We start from the raw sequence: 27,309 nt of genomic DNA on the forward strand, positions 1-27,309 counted from the left end.
AGGTGGATTCAAAGTGAAGATGCAGAAGAGAAGGAGCGATGATGGGTAAACTCTCAGAGAGACAGGGAGAGATGGCAACCCGGCACAGGTGCAGGGTCCGCAACCTGGGTATCGAGAGGCCCACGAAAGGAAGCGAGAATGGTGTTCACATCTTGATGTTGTTTGGAATCAGAGGCGAAAGTGTCCAGGAAGAAGTTTATTTTTCCTCTGCTCTCTTGTTGGCCGGGACATAGCCAATGTTCTTGAAGGGATTAAAAAAGTAATACCCCGTCCCTCCTACCCTTTCCTTCTTCCTCGATTTTCTCCTTCCCCCCCTCCTCTCCCCTACCACCCCCAACCTTGCTTCCTCTTCTCTCCCTCCCCCTGCTGGTTTGCTGGTTACTTCCCCCTTCCGTTCTCTCCCGGCTATAGCGGGGTCCCAGCCGTCTGCGAGGGCGAGGGATACAGCAAGATTGGCTGCCGACTGTACAGATCAGCCAGAGAACGAAGGCAGTCTCTCTCTCTCTCTCTCTCTCTCTCTCTCTCGCACACAACACACACACACGCACGCACACACACACGCGCGCGCACACACACACACACACACACACACACACACACACACACGCATACACTCAAAACTCGGACTGGCCGCACCGCGGCTGCTCCAATCCTTGCAAAAGGCGAGCGAGCGCCCTCAGGACCGCGGCGCTCAACCCCGCTCAGTCTCTGCGCCCGACACGGCGCTAGTCCCCGTGCCCAGCGCGGCAACTTCGGCCGGGTGTTCCCGAAAATAAAGCGGGGAGGGAGGGTACAGACAGATTCGAAAACTCCCCGGCCGCACACGCCACGACTTCAGCTCTTTCTTGGGGTCCGAGTGGAGACTGCGCTGGTGAGGTCCGCGCCGCTGCCGGGGAAGAGCCCACCTGCCGGTCCGCGATCGACCGGCGCAAAAAGTGGGGCTGGTCGCTGTCCTGCTCAGGCAGCGTCCGGGCTCCGGGCGCCCTCGCTCAGCTCGTTGGGAGTTCAACCTTCCTCTCTGCCGCCGGCCCTGCGCGCCGCAGAGGGAGCCCCCAGGACGCAGCAGCGGACGCGGACCTCGCTATGGCTGGGGCTCGCAGACTGCTCCATCTATGGCTGGGCTGCTTGTGCGTGAGCCTGGCGCACGGACAGAGACTCAAGCAGCATTTCCCGGAGCTCCGCGAGCCCGTGCCAGGCGACCGTACGGCAGGTGGTGGCCCAGACCCCCTCCCGCAGCCGCTCGACAAGGTGTCAGAGCACATGCTGCGGCTCTACGACAGGTACAGAGGCGGCGGCAGAGCCGAAGCGGCGCGGACACCGGGGTCCTCGGAGCGGGGTTCGCCCCCTCTGCTCCCCCAGCCCCTGCGCGAGGGCAACACGGTTCGCAGCTTTCGAGCCGCAGCAGCAGGTGAGTGCCCGAGGCGCCCCCTTTCCGCGCTCCCGCCCCAGGTGTCTCCCGGGACCCCCACGGCTTCCTCGTCTGCCCTGTGTTACCTAGAGACCTTCCCTCGCCCTCCAGCTGCCCTCCGAGCCCCTCGGTCCTGTCACACCCCGCATCCCGCCTGTGAGTCAGCCCAATGGTAGAGTCCGAATTGAGAGGGAGAAGTGGAGAGAAGGGCGCTGAGCCCTGGAGGGAGTCGGCTGGAGGAAGTGCGTGAAAGAAGGGAAGGGGCTGCCCCCCACCCCGCCCACAGGGTCCTCCTGCCCTGGGTGTCTGGAGCTTCTCTGGGGTACCTTGTGCTGATGTTTCTTAAGTCGGTCAGCGGAAATTCCCTTGGACTGGGCTTTAGCCATGTTTACCTAGAGGCAGATGTCATTTTATGCCAATCCCGGGGGCACCAGAGAGAAAAGTCACACCTGAACTAGATGCCTTCCCTTGGGCTTTTAGACAGTCGCTTCTCCAGACCTTGCACCTCCTCTTAACTCGCGTCCTCTGTGTTACTATATTTGACACTTTCTACTTGATAGTCCCTTGGTGGCAAACACACAAACTAAACCAGGTGCTTGGGTGTTTCGATTATTTAAAACCCATCTGGGCAAATAGGGGCTGTACCACCCACCCTGGGAGGAGCTGGAAGGGAGGGGAGCAGCCGTGGATGTAAACACTTCTTGGAATCCGCCGATGAAAATCTGCTCATCCCGTTTTTCAACACACAGATCACTGCGGACTGAAATTCATGGCTTAACAAGGTTTCTCCTGGCCCCTGCGGTGAAGCGAATAACTTATGCTAACAGCCTGCCTCCCTTGTGCTAACAGCTTGAGGGAAAGTTTCCTGGACACTAACTCGGTTTATGTGCTTTGAGGATGCACCAGGCTTTTTTGTTCACTACATTCATGATAAAGGGACCTGTCTTCAGTGAACCGTTGAAAAATAGCCAAGAACTTCAAGTAAGGAGGCCGTGCCTCACGCTCTATCAATTCTGTCAGAATCACTAGAAAGAAATCTCCCAAAGCTTTAATATGTAGGACTCCTGGAAAAGAGGAACACAAAAGCATCCATCACGGAAAGCCCTAGGTTGACACTGTAAATATACTCTAGAGCTCATAGGCATGATGACATTTACAATAAACGTGAATTATGCTTTCTAATGCAGAAGTCTTCAGCTATAGTCTGAGCTGAACCAGATTTCACTTTCTTCTTAAAACCACGAGCATGATCTATAAGGAGCTGGCCTTTGCTACGGAAACAGAAACCTGCTCTGGTTCATCCACACTGTGTCAGCCACTTGAGAAGGCTGTCCTGACAGCTGACCACACCAGTGAATGCCCTGTTTACTTTAGTGCAACTCCAAGGGCAGAGCTCAATGAAGAAGTAGTGTGGGAGAAACAAGGGTAGTTGGGTGGGCAAGGCAGGTGGCAATTATGAAGGTACTGGAATCATTCTTATCTCGATATTCATTTTCTTGGTACTATTCCCAGGGAGTAGCTGAGGTACCCAAAAGGTGAATAGCATTTTTGGTATCGGCAAGTTTCATTTTAGTATGAATCACGAGGTTTGGAGGTAGCATGTGAGTTTGTTTCATTCACAACTATTGTATAGTGTTTTTGTATGTTTGTTTTAGACTGAGGGAACCATGAGTGGGAGATGGATAAGGATTTGAATAACTCAGCCCCCTTTACTTTTGGGGTCCAACTCACTCCATGCATTATAATTTCAGAGTGTCCCTTATCAGCCTCTCTGTAGTCTTATACCATCAAATGATAAACTCTGATACAGAGGCCAGAAGTTCCCTTGAAATGATGAATTGCAGCTTGAAGCATATATACAAGGCTGCGTGCCCTGATAAGAAAAGTAATTCCTTTAACATCCTAGAGACTGTCTTAATGACTTATTCATCAAATGTAGACACTGGTTTTTGTGGAAGCTGAAGTGTCCTGTTACTACATTGGAGACTTCTGGAGAGACTGTTCGCCTTGGACCCCTTCCAAGAGTGTTTAGTTACTAACACACTAGAAGGACCTTATTATGAGGCAGTTCTGGCTTTAATAAGGCAGGGCTCCAGGAAGGTGCTAAGGCTTTCGTGTGTGTCTCTCTCCTTTATCCATAACAGCATTTCTGTAACATCCTTCAGCTTGTGACATACATTCTGATGCAGGCGAAAGATGCTGTCTGCATTAATAAATTAAATATGTTTTCTAGTCCGTAGTGTTTAAGTTTCACAATGTATGGGCTTCTCCGTACGAAGGATGTTACAGATTTTAATGGAAGGTCAGGTGTGTGCTGTATCTATGGAGTGGCTGCTGTTCTGGCAGACTTTCCCAGTGCTTATTCAGGCTGAGTTATAGCCTTAGAGCCCTATTTGCTCCTTGGAACATACCTGATTAAAATTATTTATTGTTCTAAACCTAGAATATCTTTGGTTGAAATTTAGCTGCTGTGGTCTCCCTCTGATTACTTTCTACTTAAACCATTACTTGATGGTGGGTGGCATTCATCCTAAATACACTTTCTGCTAACCTTTTTCTCCTCCCTCAATGGTGTGCAGTTGGTGTGCCAAAACCGTAAGTTTGGAGAACTCATAAGTCTTTTTGTGATGTGTAAGGGTTTACATAAAGATACGTTTTATCTTTCCCTTTGTAAAAGGTAATTTACAAAATTATTGATGACAGAGAAGTTCGGCTTTAGAAAAACACACCGTCTTAAAGGAAGACAAGAGGGATATGAAATCAGCTTTTATTTTAATCTTAGTTTAAGTTGTCCTTGGCTTCTATGTAATAAAAAAAGAGTATTTTACATGAGGTTTTCTCCTGGCTTGGTCCTTTAAGATACATACTTTGTGTTCATTAGTTTCTCATCATTTCCATAGTCACTTAATCTTATTTTTCTTAATCATAAATTTAACCTCTTTAGGGAAAGCAATTAAAGCACAGATGTTCTTATCAGGAAACTATCATTATTTTAATTTATGACATGTAACTACAAAAATGGTTGCAATTCAGTGGATTTATGTCACCTTAAAAAAAAAAATCACACAGACTTCAGAGACAAAAAGAAAAGAAAATTGAGGAAAGTCAGACCCAAAAGTGAATGTTTTCCTTCAGTGAGAAAGGGGAGAGTCTTTCCAACTGTAACCAAAAGTCTTTAAAAATGAAGAATTATAAAGTGACATGTTTCTGAAGTGTAAGTCTAAAATATAAGGCTTTAGGAAAGATATAATTAAGGGCTAAACAATCATTCCAATAGGAGCCAGTCCTGTAAAATGCATGGGCCAGTGGGAAAGCATCATTTTTGATGGATTTGATGGCAAGGGGATGTAACAACTTTATTAAAACACAGTTACCTTGAAATTCCTGGCACCTAGAAACTAGGCTTGAAATTAAAGAGTACTTAGATTATCTGATGTTTTTATTCCAAGAACAATAGTACATCTGGAGAGGGGGAGCTGGATGTGCAGCTGCTTTGAATTACACACTACTTTGAATACATGATAGCCCTTAATGAAGTTTTTACTGTAATAGACAAGACAGCTTTACAATCTCTGACATTTAAAAATCCATAAAACCATGAATTCTTGATTATCTATGCTAATGGAAAAGAGAAAGAGAATGTATTACCTAGAAAATAATTTAAATTTAGCTTTTTAGTATAGTTAGACACACTCAAAGAGACCAAGAGACCATGAGGGTCAATGAAAAACATCGCCTAAGCAGATTAATTCACTAGGGGAATATTTGTACATTAAAAATATATACATAATTAAGAATATATTCAAAGGGTTACAGACATTTTATCTAAGCAGTGGAAATTTATAAGCACTTGATTGACCCAGTTCAGATTTTTCTAAAAATTAAATAGAGATGTGGATGTCAAACCTGCTCTTAAGCATTTTGGGATTATACAGTTTTGTATTTGGAAGAGGCTTTAAAGAAAGCAAGTCCAACCCCTTACTTAAATGGAAGAAGAAATGGGCATCATGATGTATTTGCCAGACAGTTTTTCAAACATACTGAGCTCATCTCAAAACCTATGATTTCTAATCATCTTATTTTCTAGGAGAAAATTTTTTAAAAGAGGGTCTTTAAAAGATGTTAACAGGTGTTACTTAAAATTGCATTCCCTGGTCAAATAAGTTTGGGGAAAATGATCAGTTTGCTTTGGGACCTTTCAGGTCCTTTAAATGCTAGTGGACCCTCTTAAGCGTGGATCACTTTCTCCCCAAGAGAGCATTTTAGAGAATTATGGTTCTAAGATATCTATTTGGGTAAACATTGGTTCAGAGCCTTCCTAATTTCTCAAGAAAGAAGATATGCAAAATTCAAGTGAATATTATGACTGAAAACTGTCTCATTTCTCATTTGTTTATTCAGGATGTTTACTTACATTGTTAGTTTTTGGACTTGAGTCCAGTTGGCATTGTGCAGTTGGCCCTCCACATCCCTGGTTACCAAGGATTCAACTACAGATTGAAAATATTTGAGCAGAAAAATTTCAGAAATTTCCCAAAGGCAAAACTTGATTTTGTTGAATTATAAATACTCTAGAGATGGTTTAAAGTGTACGGGAGGATGTGGTAGGTTATATGCAGATACTATGTATGCCATTTTATATAAGGGACTTAAACATCTGTGGATTTTGGTATCTGCAGGGGTCCTGCAACCAGTTCCCTGCGAATACCAAGGGCCGACTCTACCATCTTCCTGATTAAATATCTTAAACTTCTCTGAATGTAATTTTAGAGTTTCTGTCATTAAATTTGATTTTGCCTGTTTCCGTATGAATTCTCTTTCATTGTTTTCTTCTATAGGATTAATATTTATTATTTTACATCTAATCTGGTATTATTCTTTTAAAAGGAAAGCTACTTTATTTGTGGAAAAAGTCACTAGAGGTCATGCACATCACTTCTTTAATGTTTTACCACAATTAATCCTTGGTTATAGATACCTATCAAATCTCTTATATAATCCCAATTTGTTTGCTGTATTTATTAGATACAATAAAGCTCATACCTATCAAAAAGCCTAGTGAAAATTATTGAGCAACTTTGCATATACTTTGTATTTTCTATTCAGGATTTTTGTGCTCCTACGTCAGAACTTTTCTCCTAAAATTTTAATGGTTTTCTCATATATCCAATGTGTATACCCTAGTAATCAGTATCTTAATAACTTTATTTCAGTGGTATGGTGGAAAGAAGCTTGACATCACAAAGAGTCTCTATTTGAACTTTCCTACGCCAAGTTTCAATTCAGAGTGAATTTTTAGGATATATTACGAACACATGAAAATAGAATTTTGTAATGGAAACACTGACATAGTATTAATCAAGTGACACAAGTATACCAGGATAATATCTACTTTGGACCATAGTAAACCATGACAGTATGACCGAAGAGCCCTCATCTATGGAATATATTTAAAAATCCATTAACATTGCTAGTCTATTCATATGTTAGTGGTGGCTGTGTCCTAGAATATTTTCAGGGATGATATTATTAAAGGCACGAATGTCTCTTTTTTCATCTGAAACATCGGCATGTAAGTCATAAAGCCAATTGACCATGGGGTTTTATTGACTCCTTCAATGATCTACCTTCCTTTACGACCCATCATTTCTTGGCAATAGAACCACAGTAAATGCAGTGCCTTGATTTTATTTGGGCACACTGTAAATAAAAGTGTTTGGACAAACTGATCCTACTGTATTAGCAACTTCAGTATGTTCTTCCTTTATTGAGTGAGTAAATATTAAATATTCCTATTAAATATTATAGTAAGTGTTAAATATTCCTTTTATAAAATAATTGCATCCAATAGCTTTAGAAATGAAAGCTTCTTTGCCCAGTCCTCTGATTTTACAATTAAAACTATTGAGGCCCAACGTGCTTTCTTTGCTTTTCCTTCAAAGAAAATTTTAATTTAATTGCATGGTATTAATCTAAAGACTGTTTGAGTTGAGTATAATTGCTGCACTTAGGCATGGGTTAAGATAAATGGTTTTCAAGAAGAGAATAAATTCCTAGAGTTTCAGTTTTTCTATTTCCTGAGGCTAAGCATTAAGAGATCTAAATGTTAATCTTGGCTGAATTGCTAATTAATAAAGTTATCTAATATTGCTAGGCCTAGTTTTGACATCTATCAAATGGCTTAAGTCACACCTACTGTGCTAGTCTCACAGAAAGATGGTGCAACTTAATTGAAAAAAATTGAGTGTGAAAATGAATTAAAAGTTTGGAAGCCCTATATAAATGAGGTATTCTTAATATTTGGAGATACTGTTTCTCTCTAGCTTCCCACAAAACCTTAAACCTACGTAAAACATTAATAATTGCAATTGTTTGTAGCACAAAGGATATATCTGGGTAGCAACGTAAATATGAAGCGGTAGTAGTCCTCTTGTAATACAATCTATGCTGTGCCAAACCTACATTCGAGAAATTACCGTTTCTGTCCTAACCTTGGTGGCTGCATGCAGCAGAGTTGCACCTTTTTATAGTGATTTCTTGAAGTTAATTTTTCTCAAAGTATGGTCCCTGGATTGGCAGCAGCAACATCACCCGGGAATTGTTAGAAATTCTCCAGCCCACCCAAACCATCTGAATCATACTCTGAGCTTGGGGCACAGAAATCTTTGTTTTCACAGGCCATCAAGGTGATTCTGATGCATGTTTGAGACACTCTGTTCTAAGCTTACGTCTCTGGAGTTTTGAGTATCTTTTAACCAGCGTCTGAAATCTAGGATTGATTAACGTTCTAGTTCTGGTCTCATCTGGCCCTTTTAGTGGGCCTTTCCCCCAGACAAATGGTTTATTAGCTTATGTAAGGGTAACTTTCTTTCACTTTGGAAGGTATATTAATGTCTTTATGACAGTTTTACCCTGGGGAGGAGTTCAAAAGTAAGTTGATAAAGACGTCTTACCCTTCTTTCACAGCTGCAGAGAGTTTGGGGCCTGATAGGATTGCTAGAAAGAGGATGATGGGGCAGGGGCCAAGTCTCTGGAGGGCAAAGGGCATACCTCATTTCATGCTTGTATTCTGAAGGCCTGGCATAGTTTGCCACACAGTAGGGACTCAGTAAATATTTCAGTTGACCTGAATTAGATGTTCAGAGGACTAGATAAGAAAAAATAGTAGAAAAACTATTTGCCAGGCAAAGGATCCTTTAAAAATAAGATTGCCATGAAAGAATTTTCCATGAGGCACTTTACAAAATATACGTTGAATGGCAAAACTATTCTATTTTATATACCACTGTTCTTGTAATGCTTCTTTTCTGATGAACTGAAACTCCAACAGTACTTATCCCCAAGAAGATCTTTTGCTGACTTGAAAGTTTTTTCACTTGAAAGCTTTTTCACTTTAGTGTGAAGTGGGAAACACTTTAGAATCTGGTAAGTTTATACCATTGCTCATTCAACAAATTTGACAAGTATTTTTCAGGATATCAATGCTCCAGACTGTGCAAAGAACTAGGAGTTCAAAACTTTATCCAGACATGGGTCTACCCTCCGAGAGCTCACAGTCTAGGAATGCCCTTGGGTGGAGGCTAAGAGCAGATAAACTGATTAGTGAACATTTTGCTGTTCTAGAAAAACATACATTATACCATCTTTGGCCATGTTTTACTTTGGACATAGAGAACGATTGTTTTGAGATCCCATAAAAGTAGTTATTTGACTGGAACACTGCAAGAAAAACCACATTCTGACTTTGTGTTCTATTTAGAATCTCTCCATCTCACCTTTGCCCGGAAACCGAAGGTGGCATAGAGGAACTGCAGCTTTGACTCCATAATCTACAGCAAATATTCAGCCAGTGACCGTGGGTGTAAATGGCCCTGTCCTAGGCACCCCTGCATTTCTAGCAGCTGTGCTTTGTTTGGAGAAAGAGGTGGAAAAAAAAGAGTTGTTCTTAGTTACATATTTTCTGTATGACTAAAATGTTTTCCCTGCTTCCTGGGGATTTAACAAATCATCAAGATTTCATTTAGTCTATTTGTTTTAAAATCAGACTTTACATAGAAAGCTTTCCATTGTATATTCTATTTCCCTTTGAAAACGTTCTGTGTGGGCCAGCACGAAGGTGACCTTCCACTCACCACTCCCTGGGCACTGCCTAAGCTGCTCCCTGAGAGGAATTGAACTGTCGCAATAGTACAGCTGGTCCCAAGTCACAGTTGCCTTACTGAGCCCTTGGTTTCATGACGTGCAGGTGCTTTCTTTTCAGATGAAAACAGAAATAGATCTTGTACCTTTATCTAATAACCAAACTCCTAAAAAAGTCCATATAGGTAGTACAAGACCTGGGTTCCTCTCCAAAATCAGTGCTCACCAGCTGGCTGCCTTTATGGGCCTTCATTTTTACATTTCTACAATGAATAGGTTGGACTAAATCTGTTTATTCACAAAAGAAGCATTTATTGAGCACCGCTTAAGAGTTAAGCCCCACGCTCGGGACTGAAGAGTCTGATGTAATTACTACAGATCCTTGTCTTTACGGAATTTATGGTCTTAGGAAGGAATAACAATATAATGAAAATAGTAATAGAGGAGGGGTCTGAACCGAAGGAGTGGGTTGTCGTGACAAGCTTGCCTCTGCTTTGCCTTAAAAATCGAATCTGGATAATCATCAAGGAGAACTACGTTGGGTAAAAGCATTTCAGGGAGAAGTGGCAGCAGCGGCAAAGTCCTAACAGATGTGCAAAGGAAAGTATGGCTTGCTCTGAAACTCACCTGACTTCTAAACCCCTTTCCAATTCACAGGTATTATGACTCTAGAAAATTCAGAATAAGATTATCATGACAATGGCACATCCTAACTAGACCACAGTAGACGTATTCTCAGCAAGGAAAAATCCAAGCTTGTGCTAGTGCCAGCAAACAGTAAGAAAACAGCACCACCTATTGGTAGTTATATTTTGGCGTCAAAAACATTTCCTTAGGAAGAGCTGGAAATATAGCCTATCGTAGTTCCTTGCAAGGGATCTGAGAGGTTATCTAGTTCACTTTTCACACCTTCCCTACCGTAAAGAGATCCTCCTGTAATAGTCTTGAATTATGACCATCTCTCTTCTGTTTGCCTGGTCCCACAGGGGTCTCACCCTCAGGCTAGACACTTAGAAAGTCATTACTTTGACCTTGATCCTGGTTCCATTCAGCTATCACGTTTAGACTTAATTCTCATCTTTGACACTGACAAGAAAAACCCTGATCTCTCTGCAGCCCCTCAAATATTTGCAAACAATTCTCACGTCACCGATTAACCTTTTTTTTCTTCTTCTTCCAGAGCAAGTATTCTCTATTTAACTCAAATTTGTAAGAAATAACTTTAAGACCAACATCTTGGTTACTTTCCTAGTTGCTCTCTTTTATATCAATAAACTAGTTAAAATAAGAGCACCCAGAATTAAGCATGCAACTCTAGATAGAATTGGATTGGCATGGCACAGTTACGTTCTCTAATACCTGAAGACTACCAACAGCCTAAAAATACATAAACTATTGTTTTGTAACCTGATAACATCTGCCATTGCTTTTTAATATTATTATTATATGTTTGTTCTTATTAACCAGAAAGTATACCTCCGTTTCCGGATTCATCGATTCCAAATAGGTAAGTATCGGAATATTTCAGAAGAATAGAAAAAGTGAACACGAAAGTATTTTCCATTCACTGATATTTCAACATAGATATCTTCTTCACAGATAAGTCTGCTACTCATGGGGAAGAGAGAGAAGGCTACTGCAAAACTCCTGTTGTTAAGTATACGAGAAGATACTTTTTTGAAAAGATAAATTAATATAAAATCTAAAAAAGCATGAGAGTAATTGAATAGATATTATTACCACATATTTCAACTTGCAGGGAGGTATTTATCTTATCTTATATACTCTACTGCACTCATCTACTCGACTCCATGCAGCTCTCTCACTACTCTTTTTGTCCATTTATAAAGACTAAGTACTTGTTGACTTGTTTTAGGGAAAAGAGCATTGACTTGCACGGAAATGAAATGCTTAAAGTCAGGGAAGGCAAAAATAAAGTATGGGTTCAAGGAATGTTTTGTGGAATTGTTGAGACGTCTAGCTCACTGTTTTAAAAGACATGGGGAGGAGGGAGATCTAGGACAGGCAGAGGTAATGCATCTCCTCATCTGGGTGGAAATAGCAAAGGTATCGAGTGCTAGGTATCATACAACACCTTTAGTTAGGAGCTAAATGTGAATTGGCCATTCCTTTTCTGAATTTCGGCAGTTTAGGTGTCTGTAAGGACTTGAATAACTACGTTAATCTGGGATATTTTTATAAGTTCCCATTAAACATTGGAAATATTGCTTATGCAAAATCTTCCAGATGTCCAACACTGCTTGTGACTAGAATGTGCTGCTTTTATCTCCTCCCCAACGCTCCCTTTTCCTCTCATTTTTTTTTTAATTGAAGTATAGTTGATTTACAATGCCATGTTAGTCTCCGGTATACAGCAAAGTGATTCAGTTATACACATATATATATTCTTTTTCAGATTCTTTTACCTTATAGGTTATTGCAAAATATTGAGTGTAGTTCCCTGTGCAGTAGCTTCTTGTTTGTTATCTATTTTATATATAGTAGTGTGTATCTGTTAATCCCAACCTCCTAATTTATCCCTCCCCACCTTCCCCTTTGGTAACCATAAGTTTGTTTTCTATGTCTGTGGGTCCATTGCTATTTTGTATATAAGCGCATTTATATCGGTTTTTTTTTTTTTTTAGATTCCAAATGTAAGCGATATCATATGATATTTGCCTTTCTCTCCTCATTCTTAAAAGTCTGGTTAAAGGTTGCATCTTCCCCATATGTCCCTCTTCCCCATACATGGGGAAAGTTCATTGCTCCCTCCTTTGTGCTCCAAAAGCATAGTTAACACCTTTGACGGAAAGTAGCATCATCACGGCGTAGCTACCTGCATATCGATCTTTTCCCCTTGTCCTGGTGTGGACAGCAGTGGCCACTGGGCAGCGGACCCAGCCAAGGGTCCAGCACCTAATAGGTGTTCAATTCATATTTGTTAAAGTAAAACATTTGTTTTGCTTTAGTTCCTGTTCTTTGTTGGTTGTAGTGGTTGTATATGTGTAATACACAAATAACACAATTGAAGCTATGTGTATAATTGCTTTGCCATAAAGCACTGTTGCTCAACTGCCCATTTAACTCTATTTTAGAGCAGTTTGTTGGTCTTAGACTTTTTTTTTTTTTTTTTTTTGCGGTACGCGGGCCTCTCACTGTTGTGGCCTCTCCCGTTGCGGAGCACAGGCTCCGGACGCGCAGGCTCAGTGGCCATGGCTCACGGGCCCAGCCGCTCTGCGGTATGTGGGATCTTCCCGGACCAGGGCACGAACCCGTGTCCCCTGCATCGGCAGGCGGACTCTCAACCACGGCACCACCAGGGAAGCCCGGTCTTAGACTTTTGATTGCAGATTGAACTGATTAGCTACAGCTGGAGGGAAAATTTAAAAGTATTCACCAAAATTATCTTAATATAATGTCCTTAATAAAGGAAGGTGTGTTGCATTCCAAGAAAATAATCTTTTGCTCAACTTATGTTTTGGTTTGCATATTCATGTTTAGCAAATTCCTAATTCTTCACCGCCTTTGAAAAACAATGCCTTTTTTCTTTCCTTTTGGACTATATGACCACAAAAATGGTGGTCATTCCACTGTCCAAGAGAAATTTACTTTGAACCACAGATGTGAGCCACATATGTAATTTAAAAATTTTAGTAGCCACATTAAAAAATATGAGAAGCGAAAGGAGAAATTAATTTCAATAATATATTACATTTTAAATGTTCTGCACCCGCACCAACAAGCAATTCTTGAACACCAGCAAGGGGTCTGAGAATTCAACTGAATTCTGCCACCATCTACCCGAAGACAGCATCAAATTCCCTAGGTAAAGGGCTCAGTCCCACAAGACTGTCCTCCACTTCAGATGCCAGTCCCAAACCCAGGTTGTTTCTTGTGCTTCTGACCAAACTAGCTACAGATTGGAGTTTCCCACAACCTCCTCCTTGGGTTTGGTTAATTTGCTAGAGTGGCTCACAGAACTCAGGAAACCCATTTACTCACTAGATTACCAGTTTAGTATAAAAAGATATAACTCAGGAACAGCCAGATAAAAGAGATGCAGAGGGCAAGGTAGGGGAAAGGGCTTGGAGATTCCATGCCCTCTCTAGGCACTCCACTCTCCCCAATCTCCATTTTGCTCACCAACCCAAAAGCCCTCCAAACCTTGTTTTTTAAAATTTTTATGGAGGCTTTGTTACCAAGTCCAAGTTCGCTCTGCTCACCACAGGACAGGACAAAATATTGGATTGGAAAGCCAAGAAAATGGCAGACTAGTGTCTCTGAAAAACTATCTTATCAGGGTTTGGATGCCCGTTTCTTTTATAGCACAGAGAGGGGGAGGAGATAAGGAAGTAAAGTAAAAAGGCCATAAGTTTTGGAAATATCCCCTGGAATGGCCAGCCTCGGGGAGGGGGTGTGTTAATTTCTTCTTTCTTGCAGCCATCCTCAGGTGGACAGGGTCCGGATGCTTCCCTGAACAAAGGCACTTTCGTTTAACATTCAGGCAGAGGGGCAGGATTCCCTGAGGCAGGCCATTATGTATAGACAGTATCCTTTTGGTGAACAAAAGCAGCGGAAAGCAAAGGTTAAAGTAAAAGAAACAGATCCAGTATGTAGTCACATTTGGCTCTTCCCTGTTACAGCTTCCCTATGTAGGCATGGCTGATTAAATCATTGGCCATTGGTGATTAATTCAACCCTCAGCTCCTCTCCCCACCCCAGAGGTGGGGATTAGAGCTGAAAGTGCAAATCCCCAATAACAGGGTTGGTTCCCAGGCAGCCAGACCCCATTCTTAGGTGACCTCCAAAAGTCACCTCATTAACATAACAAAGGACACCTCACGTCTCTCATCACTTAGGAAATTCCTAGAGTTTTCGGAGTTCTAGACCAGAAACAGAGACGAAGACCAAATATGTATTTCTTATTATAAATCACAGTATCACAACATTTAACCCAGTGTATCCAAATATTATGATTTCAACACGTAATCAATATAAAATATATTAATGTGATATTTTATACTAAGGCTTCAAAATACAGTGTGTATTTTACACTTACGGCACATCTCAATTCAAACTTAAGTGACTAGTTGCTATCATAGTGGACATTGCAGGTCTAGTTAGCTAACATTCATTGAGTTTTTTCCTAAGGGCTATGTGCATTACCTGCATTCTTTCAATTAATTCTCACAACAACTCTGCCGTTGATACTATTGGGTTCATTTTACAGGTGAGCAAACTGAGACTTGAAGAGTTTAGGTAATTTGCCTGAGTACAGCTATTGGGTGTGGTGGAGCTGAGGCAGGGCCATAGGGCTTTGACTTCAAACGAAGGCACTGAATTAAAATTAAAGCCATCAGAAGAGGCAGTATGGCGAGTTCTGTGACATTTATGAGACGATACTGAAGATTAGACACAAGGTGAAGGCTGGTTAACAGCAGGGCACAAGGTGTCTGGAAACATGTGTGAAAGAAGGAAATATTTTGAAGCAAAATGTAGGCAAAAGGAGTAGGATTGGTTTCCCCAATAAGACACCATCACCCACATCTCTCGGAGTTCATTTCTTCCCTGCCAGTGTGTTCCTTTGGCAACCATCTGATTGCCACATACTTAGAACAGAGTGACTTCTCTTTCCTTCCATTTAAAACTTCCATCTGGGTAAAAGTACACGCTCTTTGAATGTATGAATTAAAAGTATGAATTAAAGCTAGAGTCTGAACAAGGCTGATGCCATGGCTTTGTTATAAAGGTCTGTAAAATATTATCCTGGTGTCATGGATTACACAAACATTCACAAATGGCAGTTTACTCCTTTTCCCTCACACAATGTTAGAAATGAGTAAAATATGTTTCCCACTGCACTTCCCTTATAAATGGGGACTCAATGAACTCATTTTAAGTTTCCAGATCTTTATAAAAATGTTTTGTTTTTACTAAAATATGTTTTTGATCAAGAGCATAATTTCACGATTGCGTGTATGTTTCTGAAACAAATATGTATATGAAACAAGTGTATGGAGGAGGGCCCAGGCTCTGGTGACCAATCCCAGGACAGAGGATTCTTGAGCCTAAGCTCAGCCTTACCATTAGGTCATTAGATGATCTCAAGAACAGGAACCAATTTCTGCCCTTACTAATCAATCGCCCATTCTGTTACTCTCTCTCATTTCTGCATCTGAAGACTTGGAAATACAAATTGCCCAGTTTCGATAATTCTGTCGCACTCTACAGAAGCAATTCAACTCTTATATTCATGTAATTACATAAACTTTAGACAAGCTCCACAACAGCACTAATTCTTCATGACACTTTTGACTGTGTGACTCATTTTTCAGATGTTATCTGAAAATGGAGCTATATGGTCTTGCTTACCCACCCTCATCCTGCACCCTTAACTTTGTGAGGAAGATAGAAGAAGGGGTAATCCATGTATTATGGTTAACACCAGTACGAACAACAATAATAATTTATACTTAAGAAACACTTACTGGACCCTTTATGAACTGATTTACACACATCTCATTTAATTCTGATGACAGGAGTATTATTCCATTTAATGAATGAGAGCACTAGTTACGTAGTTAATAAGTAGCTGAGTTACATAGTTACATAGTTAATAAGTGGCTGAGCCAGGATTTGAATCAAAGTGAATTTACTTCCACCAATGCTTGTAACCAGTAGGCTAGACGCTGCTTCAGATAAGATGCTATCATGACACTGTGCCAAAATTCTAGGAATAGTTCTTGGCAGTCTCATAATTAAAAGCCAGAACTCTCAGCTCTCATACCACTATGTTTACAAGCGTGTTTCAGTAAAGGAAAGAGAAAATTAGTAAAAATGGCTGACCCTTGCCTTAATCTTCATCCAGTTTTATAAAATTACTCCTTTTGTTTAATTGTGGTGAAAATTACATAATTGAAGTATAGCTATTTTTAAGTGAACAACTCAGGGGCATTTGGTACCTTCACAGTGTTATGCAACCACCAGGTTTATCTAGTTCCAAAATATTTCTATAATCCCAAAGTAAAACCCCCTACCCATTAAGCAATTTCTCCACATTCAGCCCCTGGCAAACACTGGTCTGCATTCTGTCTCTACGGATTTACCTGTTCTGGATATTTCACGTAAATGGAATCGTACAACATGGGACATTTTGTGTCTGACTTCTTTCATTTAGTACAATGTTCTCAAGGTTCATCCACATTGTAGCATTATCAGTCCCTCATTCCTTTTTATGGCTGAATAATGTTCCATTATATGACTATACAACATTTATTTATCCATTTACCCATTGATGGACATTGAGTTGTTTCTACCTTTTGGCTATTGTGAAGAGTAGTGCTGCTATAAACGTGCATGTACGTGTACTTGTTTGAACACCTGTTTTCAATTCTTTGGGGTTTATACCTGGGGTAGAATTGCAGGGTCATGTGATATTTCTATGTTTAACTTTGAGGAATTGTCAAACTGTTTTCCACAGCAGCTGAACTATTTTACATTATAGCCAGCAATGTAAAAGTGTTCCAATTTCTCCACATCCTCACTAACACTTGTTACCTTGTTTTTCTTATTATAGCCAGTCTAGTATATGTCAAATGGTACCTCATTTTGGTTTTGATTTACATTTTTCTGATGACTAATGATGTTGAGTATCTCTTCATGTGCTTGTTGGCTAGTTGTATATCTTCTTTGGAGAAATGTCTATTTGATTCCTTTGCTCATTTTTTATTGATTTGTTTGTCTTTTTGTTTTGAGTTGTAAGGGCTATTTTTATATTCTGGGTCCTAGATTTTATCATATATATGATTTGAAAATATTTTCTCCATTCTGTAGGTTGTACAGACTTTCTTGATAATGTCTTTTTTTTTTCTTTTCTTTTTGTGGTACGCGGGCCTCTCACTGCTGTGGCCTCTCCCGTTGCGGAGCACAGGCTCCAGACGCACAGGCTCAGTGGCCATGGCTCACGGGCCCAGCCGCGCCATGGCCTGTGGGATCTTCCCGGACCGGGGCACGAACCCGTGTCCCCTGCATCGGCAGGCGGACTCTCAACTGCGCCACCAGGGAAGCCAGATAATGTCTTTTGATGCACATAATTTTAAGTTTTGATGAAGTCCAGTTTATCTATTTTATGGATTTATCTACTTTTTTGATTTATATGTTATTTTCTTTTCTTACTTGCACTTTGGGTGTCATATATAAAAATCCACTGTCAAATCCAAAGCCATGAAGATTTTACCCCTATGTTTTCTTCTAAGAATTTTATGATTTTAGTGCTTATATTTAGGTCATTCATTCATTTTGAGTTAATTTTTGTATATGATGTGAGGTAGGGTCACGTTTACTCCTGTTTACTTTCTTTCTTTTTTTTTTTTTTTCTTCCTAGGAACGCTTGAAAATGAGAAACTGCATATTTTTAACCTGACTTCTCTAACCAAGTCTGAAAACATTTTATCTGCCACACTGTATTTCTATATTGGAGAGCTAATAAATATCAGCCTGAGTTGTCCTGTGTCCCAAGGATGCTCACATCATTCCCAAAGGAAACACATTCACATTGAGCTCTCTACGTGGATCCTCAAATCCACCGGAAACCAAAGTCAACTCCTGGGTCATCTTTCAGTAGATGGAGCGAAACTTCATCGAGATTTTGTTTCCTGGCTGTCTAAAGACATCACTCAACTTTTGAGGAAAGCCAAGGAAAATGAGGAGTCCCTCATAGGATTTAACATTACTTCCAAAGGCCACCAGCTGCCAAAGAAGATAACACCCTTTCCTGAGCCTTATATCTTGGTGTATGCCAATGATATTGCGATTTCTGAGCCCGAGAGTGTGGTATCAAGCTTGCAAGGACACCGGAATTTCCCCACTGGAGCTGTGCCCAAACTGGATAGCCATATCAGGGCTGCCCTTTCTACTGAACGGAGGAAGAAGCGCTCTGCTGGGGTCCTGCTGCCTCTGCAGAACAATGAGCTTCCTGGGGCAGAATATCAGTATAAGGAGGATGGGGTATGGGAGGAGAGAAAACCTTACAAGACTCTTCAGACTCAGCCCCCTGAAAAGAGTAAGAACAAAAAGAAACAGAGAAAGGGACCTCACCAGAAGAGCCAGACGCTCCAGTTTGATGAACAGACCCTGAAGAAGGCAAGAAGAAAGCAATGGATTGAACCTCGCAATTGTGCCAGGCGGTACCTTAAAGTGGACTTTGCAGATATTGGCTGGAGTGAATGGATTATCTCCCCCAAGTCCTTTGATGCCTATTATTGCTCCGGAGCATGCCAGTTCCCCATGCCAAAGGTAGCCATTGTTCTTTGTCCTGTCCTTCCTATTTCCACAGAGTAGAAAGGCACATGTTGAGTGTGTGTTTCCATTTACAAAATCCATCTGGACCTTTATTCTTGCATTCTAAAGTGTAATAGGTAACATGGTTATGCTTGGTTTTTCTTTAATGGTTGTTAAAGTAATATGAAGTCAATATTGGTATGAAGAAAGATATGAGAAAAAAATGTATGTGTAAAACATGTTTTTTGCATTGTTTCCAAACACAGTGCATATTCAGCTACCTGGTCACATGTGAATCTGTGCCGGTCCACAACAAGCAAGCCCCAAATGGTAGAAGGCTGATCTTTGAGGGTGTATTCAGGGAATGAGTGAATGTCATGAGAGCAAAAGGAAGGACTAATTGGACTGATGCAGAACATTTTTTGATAGTCTCTTGTGCAATGAATTGTCATCATGGGGCTTAGGACCAGGGTTGGGCTAGGAAAACTTACCTCATGAAATCCACCAGATGCTTATATCATTTGCTTCTCTGATAAATATCAGAACAGGAGTCAGAATAGGGAACAATGACTCTGTAGACTTCTAAGACCCGTTTCAACCAGTCAGAGCTTACCTGTGCCTCTTCCAAAATCAATGGACTGAACTTCATCCTATCAGTACTCAGAATCCTGACAGATATATTCTCAGAAGCCTTCCCAACCCCACCTCCATCTTGCACAGCAAGTCCAAGCGACTGTTCTCTTTGAATTTAGAGTTAATAAAACATATTTGTACCCCTTTGCCTTCCATTAAGCTTATTGCTGCACTTTCATTCTTAGCTTGTAACAATTTGGATTATACAATGAAAAGTGTTCCTAGAAATAGAATTCAGAGGAAGAATAAGAGTGTTTTTTTGTTTTGTTTTTGTTTGTTTGTTGCAAAACTTGAAGTGAAGCAACTTCTGCTATTGTATGTGGATGGAGGAAAAAAACCCTTTGCCTCAAAAAGTGACCAACTTCTGCTTACAGATCTTTAAAGCAGCTTATTCATGTTACGGGCCTGTGATCATTGGGATGCTAAGGGCAACACACCCATAAAGCAAAGGGCCGACTGAACAAGACCAGGTCAGCCTCAGGGCCAGGACCTTGACTGAAATCCCATTTTCCTATTACAGTGTCTCAGGAGGATGAGCTTTCTACATTTTCTAGACCTTGTGAATTCCATGTTTTGTCAACACAAACACAAAGTAAGCACTATATACATTTATAATGACATAAACTGCCTTATCTTGTCTAAATATTTATAAAGGACATTTTACTGATCAAACGAAACTTGGTCAAACTGCGATAGCATTTAAAACACACAACAAAGATGCCAAATATAGCAGGCAGTGATGAATCTTTATTTTACAGTGTGGCTTGCTTTGTGGCATTGAGAGGCAGAAATGGATTCAAACTGTCTCTAAACCTGGGATGACTGATTTTAAGTGGGTCTCTGAGTCTTCCAAATAATCCCTCTCACTCTCATAAACTGTGGTTTCTTCTAGGTAGCCTGGGGAAGGAGTTTCCCTCTTCTTGACTCCAGATTTTAAGACCCAGGGAGCCATGATAATGTGGCGATACTTAGTCAGTTGGCTTACCCGGCCTGGTCTCCACATTACCCCAGTTTGCCTCTCCCATTTCCTGTCGGTTCCTCTTGCTTTTCCTGTTCAAAAACCTTGCTTCCATAGATCTTCATCGTGGCTCTCAGTGATCTAAAGAATAATAATTCAAAAACTTATAAGGGTTAAGTTAAGAATAGGAGAGATAAGTTTAAGGAAAGAAGTGTGGTAGTGCAACAGAATGATTACATGTGCATGCTCGACCATAGCCGGGTTTCTTAACCTTAAGATGCCTGCAATTTGCCTCAGGATCTTGTTAATCTGTAGGTTCTGATCCAGTGGTTCTGAGGGTCGAGCCTAATATTCTGCATATCTCACAAGCCCCTAGATGTTGCTGATATTACTGGTCCACACATCGTACTTTGAGTCGTCAAATCCTTTTGCCTTAAAACTTGGTTCCACCTCTTACCAGCTTTGTGTTTCTTGTGGTTTTTTTTTTTTGGCTGGGGGGGAGTTACTCAAACTTTCTGTATGTTAGGTTTCTCATCTTTGAAAGAGGTACCACAGTAAATAAAAATATCGTAGTATCTACATAATGAAAAGAGTGGGGAAATGAGATCATAGAGCACCTTGTGCTTAGTAGGCACTCAACAAATTTTTGCCATTGACATGATTACTCGTGGCCATTGTTTATTATTATTGTTGTATTAATGGCCAATGGACTGAGGAGAATAGAAAATCAAATGTAAGGGACTGAAGAAAAAGCACTTAGGAAAAGGGATCAAAAGAATAAAAGACGTAAGACAAGAAAAAGTTTTGTACATGTTTCTTACCCCTTTTTAAACATCACAAAGCTTCAAACTGGATTCTCCCTTCAGTCCAACAGTCCATAACCTCTTTGGAGGGTAATAGAATCAGGAGGTCATTGGTTGCAGCACTGAACTCATGATAATAGTTGTCAAAACTTGAGATGGCATCAGAACTGCAGGGAGAGTTAACAGGGATAAGGGTGTTTTCTCTCTGAGTTGGAGATGTCCTTCTGCCAAGTTGAGAGTAGAAGTTTGGCTGTGATGTGGAGTTCTCAGTCTCTCATCACGTTGTGTGGATCTGCTTTTCAAGCTTTTTAGTGATTCCCTTTAAGTGTTCCAGGCTTTGTGTCTTTCAAATTGTACAGTCACCTAGAGGATGGGAAGCGTGAAGCAGTGTGAAGCTGTGACATCAGGGGTACCTAATCAGTGTTGCTGTTATCAGCAGTGTCCAGCATGGTAAGCAGAGTAAACTATTTAAATAAAAATATAGTCTGAGCAACAGAGGAAAACAAGGTCTCTGACCAGATCAGTACAAACACATGTGGAATAAGTGAGGTGCCAAAGAACTTTCAGACTGTAGATATACATTTTGCCCCAGAGAAAATTTCTCCCAGGCCAGACTCCTCTGCTGGCCCTCCTTCCTTCTGGCCTCCTGAGTGAGAGCCTGCTCTCTAGAGCGGGTTCTTTGTCTGCAAAAGTTGACAACCTGTCTGTAATTCAGAACAGCTGTGTTCTGCCTTTCCCAAATTCCAGGCTTTGCCCTTTCACTGATTCCAATTAGTTAGTTTCTGGGCTATCACACCCATGTGGGCTGGAAGAGTGTGGAGCAAAACCCCATGGCCTGAGTCAGGAATGAAGGCTTGGAGCTGATGACATACTCTCCCCTGCTAACGCATTTGTAATCAAATTCAACTCGAGGACATCACCCACAGCTTGGCAGGTGCGGGCCTGACCACTGCAGATTTCATTCACAGACACGGCAGCTTGAATTTTTCTGATTTCTAGCCCCTACAGCCAATCTGTCCTCCCAGGGAAAGAGACCCCTGGCGTTCTGCCACGAGATGAGAAATACCCATGTAGCTTTAGCCAAGCCGTATGCTTTTGCCTCCCCTCACCACCATAAAAGAGATGGAAAACAGAGATTTCAGATGAGAATGATTGAGCCATTGTTGCTGACAGAGGTCCAAGGGAACCAGCAAGGATTGGAGGAGTGAAGGACTTTTTTCATGGAATGGTGCTGAGGCTGGGAATAGCAAAGACACAGAATTAGGGAGCAAGGAAGCTAAACACTTTGAACCAAGCATCCTATATAAAGAAGAAATTCACATGGATGAGGTCAAAATGATGTGCCCTCAATTAATTTCCTGAGGTTTCCAGTTCCAATCTCTGATCATGAAGATGAACTCTAAAAATCCTAAATCTTGATGTACCGAGTTACCTAAGCAAAAAAAAAAAAAAATGACCTAAACAGATGTCAACGTCATGTTTCACCTTCAATAAAAAGGGAGACTGGGGAGAAAAACAACACAGGTTTGCATTTGCCATCACTAGGTTTCTTAAGCTACGTAAAGAGGGTCCTGAGAAATGTGATCGGAGCTCAAAAACAAACAAAAATGATAAACTGGCAAATGCTCCACACTAGCAAATGACCGCATGGATCTTTTGTGCATGATATAATTATTCCTGGTCACTGCAGCTTGATCAGAGAACTTCACAGTGAGAAAAAAGGGGACAACTCCTTCGAAAACTGAGAGGTTGCTGATAAGACACACCAGCAGGGAATCGAGGGCTTGCACCTGGATTCCAGTGAGCCCACCAGAGACAGCTCATAGTTCCTGAATCTATCATTTGTGAGTTAGAGCTTAAAAAAAAAAAAAAAAAATGACAGGAATTTTCCTAGGGAACACCCATGAATATTTTCCATATCTGCGCCAGGTCATTTGCTCAGAACCTTTCATTTTTGTTGATGGGAATTATTTCCACAGAAATAGGTACAGTGGAGGGTATGTTATTATTTATAAGTATTTCATCCATTTGGCCAGTATTAATTCAGTGCCTAGAAAGCCTGCTCTGCTTCAGGCACTGAGGACCAGCCATGCACAGCAGGATTTATGGATCAAGTCCTCGTCTACTTAAATAGATCTACTTTATATGAAAATTAAATAGTATAGGAGTCAGTAAAACATTAACAATAACAGAATATTGTCATAAAATCTATGGTTTTTAAAAAATCCTTTGGGGCATTATCATAGGCTGTTTGGATGATTGAATCTTAAAAATAAATTAATAGAGAAAAGTGTAGCTGCAAAAGTTTTCTTTAGAAATCACCAATACTAATGAAATAGCAAACAGTGGCCATTGAGCCCTGTTGTACAATATGGATGGCAGTTTGTCAGTTACACAGATAGTAATGTTGCCACAGGGCACATGATATGCAAAATAGAGCAACATAGACTTCTTATCCTTAAGGAGAGAGAATACCTTTCTTTGCAATGCTACTTAATTGTAAGTTAACTACTCTTCTTAACATACACTTAAAAGCTCTAGGAAGAAAGAGTAAATAAGGCAGCTGGCCATCATCAGACTAATTTTAAAATAATTTATGCCTGTTAGCAATAATGTTGAAGTCTAATGTATGGATAATTTTTTTCACTAAGATTGAAAGATGAGATGAGACAAATCAGATTTGCCCTTTTTCTGCCCCCCTCCCCCCAATCCTATTTTTTTTTTACACTGTGCCAGCTTTCTATATTATTTGCTTCTTCCTTGGCTTGTATATACTCTTAACCTTTTAACTTGTTGCAGTTTCCCATACTGGGAGTTTTAGGTGTGTAAAATTAGAATACCAATTAATTCACTGGGGGCAGAGGTGCCTCTGAAACATGGCTCAAAATCTTGACATTAGAAAACCAAAGTTTTGGCCTAAATCCCACACCTGAATTGACACATGATCCCTGGCAAGTTACCAAATTCCTGTTTTTAAATTTGTTTGAAACAAAACTGGTTTCATCTGCTTAAAAGAGACATTGGGGAGAACTAAAGTTGAAAATTGTGGCACCGCTCATGAAGAAGTTCTTACCACTCTGGCAATACCTAAGCATTCTGGGCTTGGAAGAGTGACCAGTCTTCAATGCTTAGCAGAGCTGGATGATACTCTCTAGATAAAACCACACGTCTCCCGTGGACGTTAATGATCCCATTTGGCATTTCTGGGGAACAGCTTTTACCCAGGTTTCTTTGGTCAAACTTCTGACAGCCATGGGATAACCTCAGGCCCTCTAGATTATTCTCTGAGAATATGCCCCAGACTTAGAAGACGCTACAACCTTTAAGTCTGAACCCATTGAGCAACAGTGACCCCCAGTGGCCAATTGTGTAATCACCATCAATTCATCCTGGTGGTAATCATTAAACAAAGTGTAACAAAGTATAAATTTGTTTATACATTTGCAAAATGTATTTGTATTTTGTATATGTATTTTGTATATGTATTTGTATATAAATTTGCAAAACAAAGTATAAATTTCACCATAGCAGTGGCAAAAATATCTATGTTAAATAGGTTCTTGTTAAGGGCTCTTTATGATTAGCATAGGATCAAGATCAAATTGTTTCCATTGCAAACCTGTTATACAGAACAACCTAGGGTGTATTAATTCTCTGGGGAGTAAGTCATTTTAAATTAAACAATTCTTGCTTTAAAAACTGGATTAAAATCCTCACTCTACATGTCTACATGACTTTAGACATGTCGTTTAAGCTTTCTGAGTCTATGTCTCTACCTGTAAAATGTACGAGATGGCTGTTTTGTTGTAAGGATTAGAAATATTACACAGAACATGCCTGGCACTGAGCCGGCACTTAGTAAATGACAAATCACCGTTTTGGTGATGGTGATATTGGAGGTTGGGTTGAATGTGTAACGATGCCAGGGCTTTAGTAAGCTGTTGAAACGGATTCATAATATATACATTTTAGCGATGAGGGCTGGAGAGCAGAAAAGCAGTTCCACCTAATTGGTGTTCTCTCTTTTCTTTTCCAGTCTTTGAAGCCATCAAATCATGCTACCATCCAGAGTATAGTGAGAGCTGTGGGCGTCGTTCCTGGGATTCCTGAGCCTTGCTGTGTGCCAGAAAAGATGTCCTCGCTCAGCATATTATTCTTTGATGAAAATAAGAATGTGGTACTTAAGGTATATCCAAACATGACGGTAGAGTCTTGCGCTTGCAGATAACCCAGCAAAGAACTCATCTGAATGCTTAATTCAATCATTAGTTTATTTTTATGGACTTTTTTTTTTGCACTGCCAATGCCTTTCATTTCAAAAGATTTTTTAATGGTCAAAAGAGAATGAGTAAATATACTGATGATTTCCACCAGGGAGAACTGGACTGTATCTGTTTCTGAATGTAATTCAAAGCAAGATTTTAGAAAATATGGACATCTCTTTCTTTAAAAAAAAAATCACGCAAGACAAGTGATCAAACTGTTTTTAGAACTATTAGAGAACAGACTGATTTATTTTTGTAATGGGCTTTGAAAATAGATTGGAAAAACCCAATAGCTTATCATTGATCTCTGCTCATAGAGAATAGAATCATTTCATATCTTAAAGTAGGCTTATTGCCTTAGATTCCTGAGCAATGCATCAAGTGCTAAATAATCCTATCAGCTCTGATGTTTGTCTTAAAATTTGTGGAGACTAGTTTACCTGTGTTTGTCTCTACAGGTCATTGTATGACTAGCTGAGTGCAGAGTGTGTGCTCTGTGTAGATGGATGTGAGCACATTGCCAGGGGCCTGTGCCCTCTTTAGGAAGGTTTGCTTAACATGGCTTTATAATTCAGTCTGCACAGGATTCTTGTTTTGTTTCATTTCATGTTCTGGCAAGTTCCATTCAGTTACGAGAACTTTACCGAAAAGAATAGACTGATCCAAAAGCATATGCAGAGAGTTACCACTTGGCTCAGCCATTTATTTGGAAATACTGATGTTTTCATTTCATGGCCTCCCAGAAAAGGGAACCAGCAGCCCAATTTTCAAAAACCCAGACGTAATTCTTCTTCCATATCTATTTTCCATGAGTGCTTTCATTTGTTCTTTTAAATGGAACTTAAAAATTCAGTTAAATGTTTAATTCTCTTGATATGCCTTTACTTCCTATGAAGTAATCAATAGATACCGAGGCTCAGAAGTGAAGGGAATATTGGAGATTTCTTCAAGTGACCAATCTAATCACAATCACACGTTCAATATCGTTGTTCAGCCACATCCAGGTCCAGGCACTTTTTCACGTGGATCAAGGCCTTTGGCTCAGACGGGGAATCTACATTTTAGCAAAACTCACTGAAAATTATCCAACAAGAATGGGAGTCAAATATAGACACTTCTTGGTGTTTTCCCATTTCTATTTGTCATAAATATCTCCTCTTACACTTTTGCCTTCAAGAAATTGTTTCAAAAATCTTTTCCTCACTATATTTATGTGTGTGACAGAAATGTTGTCAGACCATGGATCGTTGCTGATATTCTATCTGTGGTTAATCCTTATTTCAGTTCAGTCTGACCTGAATAGAGTCAACTAAGCCATTTCAGAGGCTGTGAAGTATCAGAAGACACGGGGTTTTGTTCTGTCCCTGCCTATAGCTATCTATGGTGGTTCATAATTTAATAATACTAATTGAGCATCTACTTTCTGAAAGACATGTGTTAACTTCAGTGTCTTCACTGGTAAAATAAAGAGGCTGACTAGTTGAGCTGGAAGTTCCTTCTGCTACCGAAAGCTTGGGTTTACAATACAGTACTCGCTAGGTCACACACATCTTCCTTGAATGGATGGTAGCAATAGAGCTTAAAAACACTGCAAATATAGCTATTCATAAACCAAAGGAAAAAACATCCTACTCTTCGGTGTTTATGAGTGAGTATGGCATCCTCCATGGTTTAAGTAGTATTTCTCTCTTACTGGAAACCCATTAAAAAAGTGCCATGAAAAGAAGTTTTTGACACTTTTGGAGTGTGTGTTGACGCCATGAATGAGACACACCTGTTCTAAATAATGAATTAAGTCTTGGTGCCTGAGTTACTATGGTTTCT

General features: G+C 40.5%; 1 protein-coding gene across 1 annotated transcript; it reads left to right on the forward strand.

Annotated features, from left to right (window-relative positions):
• The first annotated feature begins 1,080 nt into the window (after positions 1-1,080).
• Positions 1,081-25,609, forward strand: BMP3 (bone morphogenetic protein 3). Its single transcript, XM_082838021.1, has 3 exons — positions 1,081-1,408; positions 17,931-18,841; positions 25,257-25,609. Exons 1-3 carry the CDS (start codon positions 1,084-1,086, stop codon positions 25,446-25,448), a joined length of 1,428 nt encoding a protein of 475 aa, XP_082694147.1. The 5' UTR covers positions 1,081-1,083; the 3' UTR covers positions 25,449-25,609.
• Positions 25,610-27,309: the final 1,700 nt, after the last annotated feature.

Source organism: Leucopleurus acutus (genome assembly GCF_964270905.1).
Source record: "Leucopleurus acutus genome assembly, chromosome: 4".
In the NCBI taxonomy this organism is placed as follows: domain Eukaryota; kingdom Metazoa; phylum Chordata; class Mammalia; order Artiodactyla; family Delphinidae; genus Leucopleurus; species Leucopleurus acutus.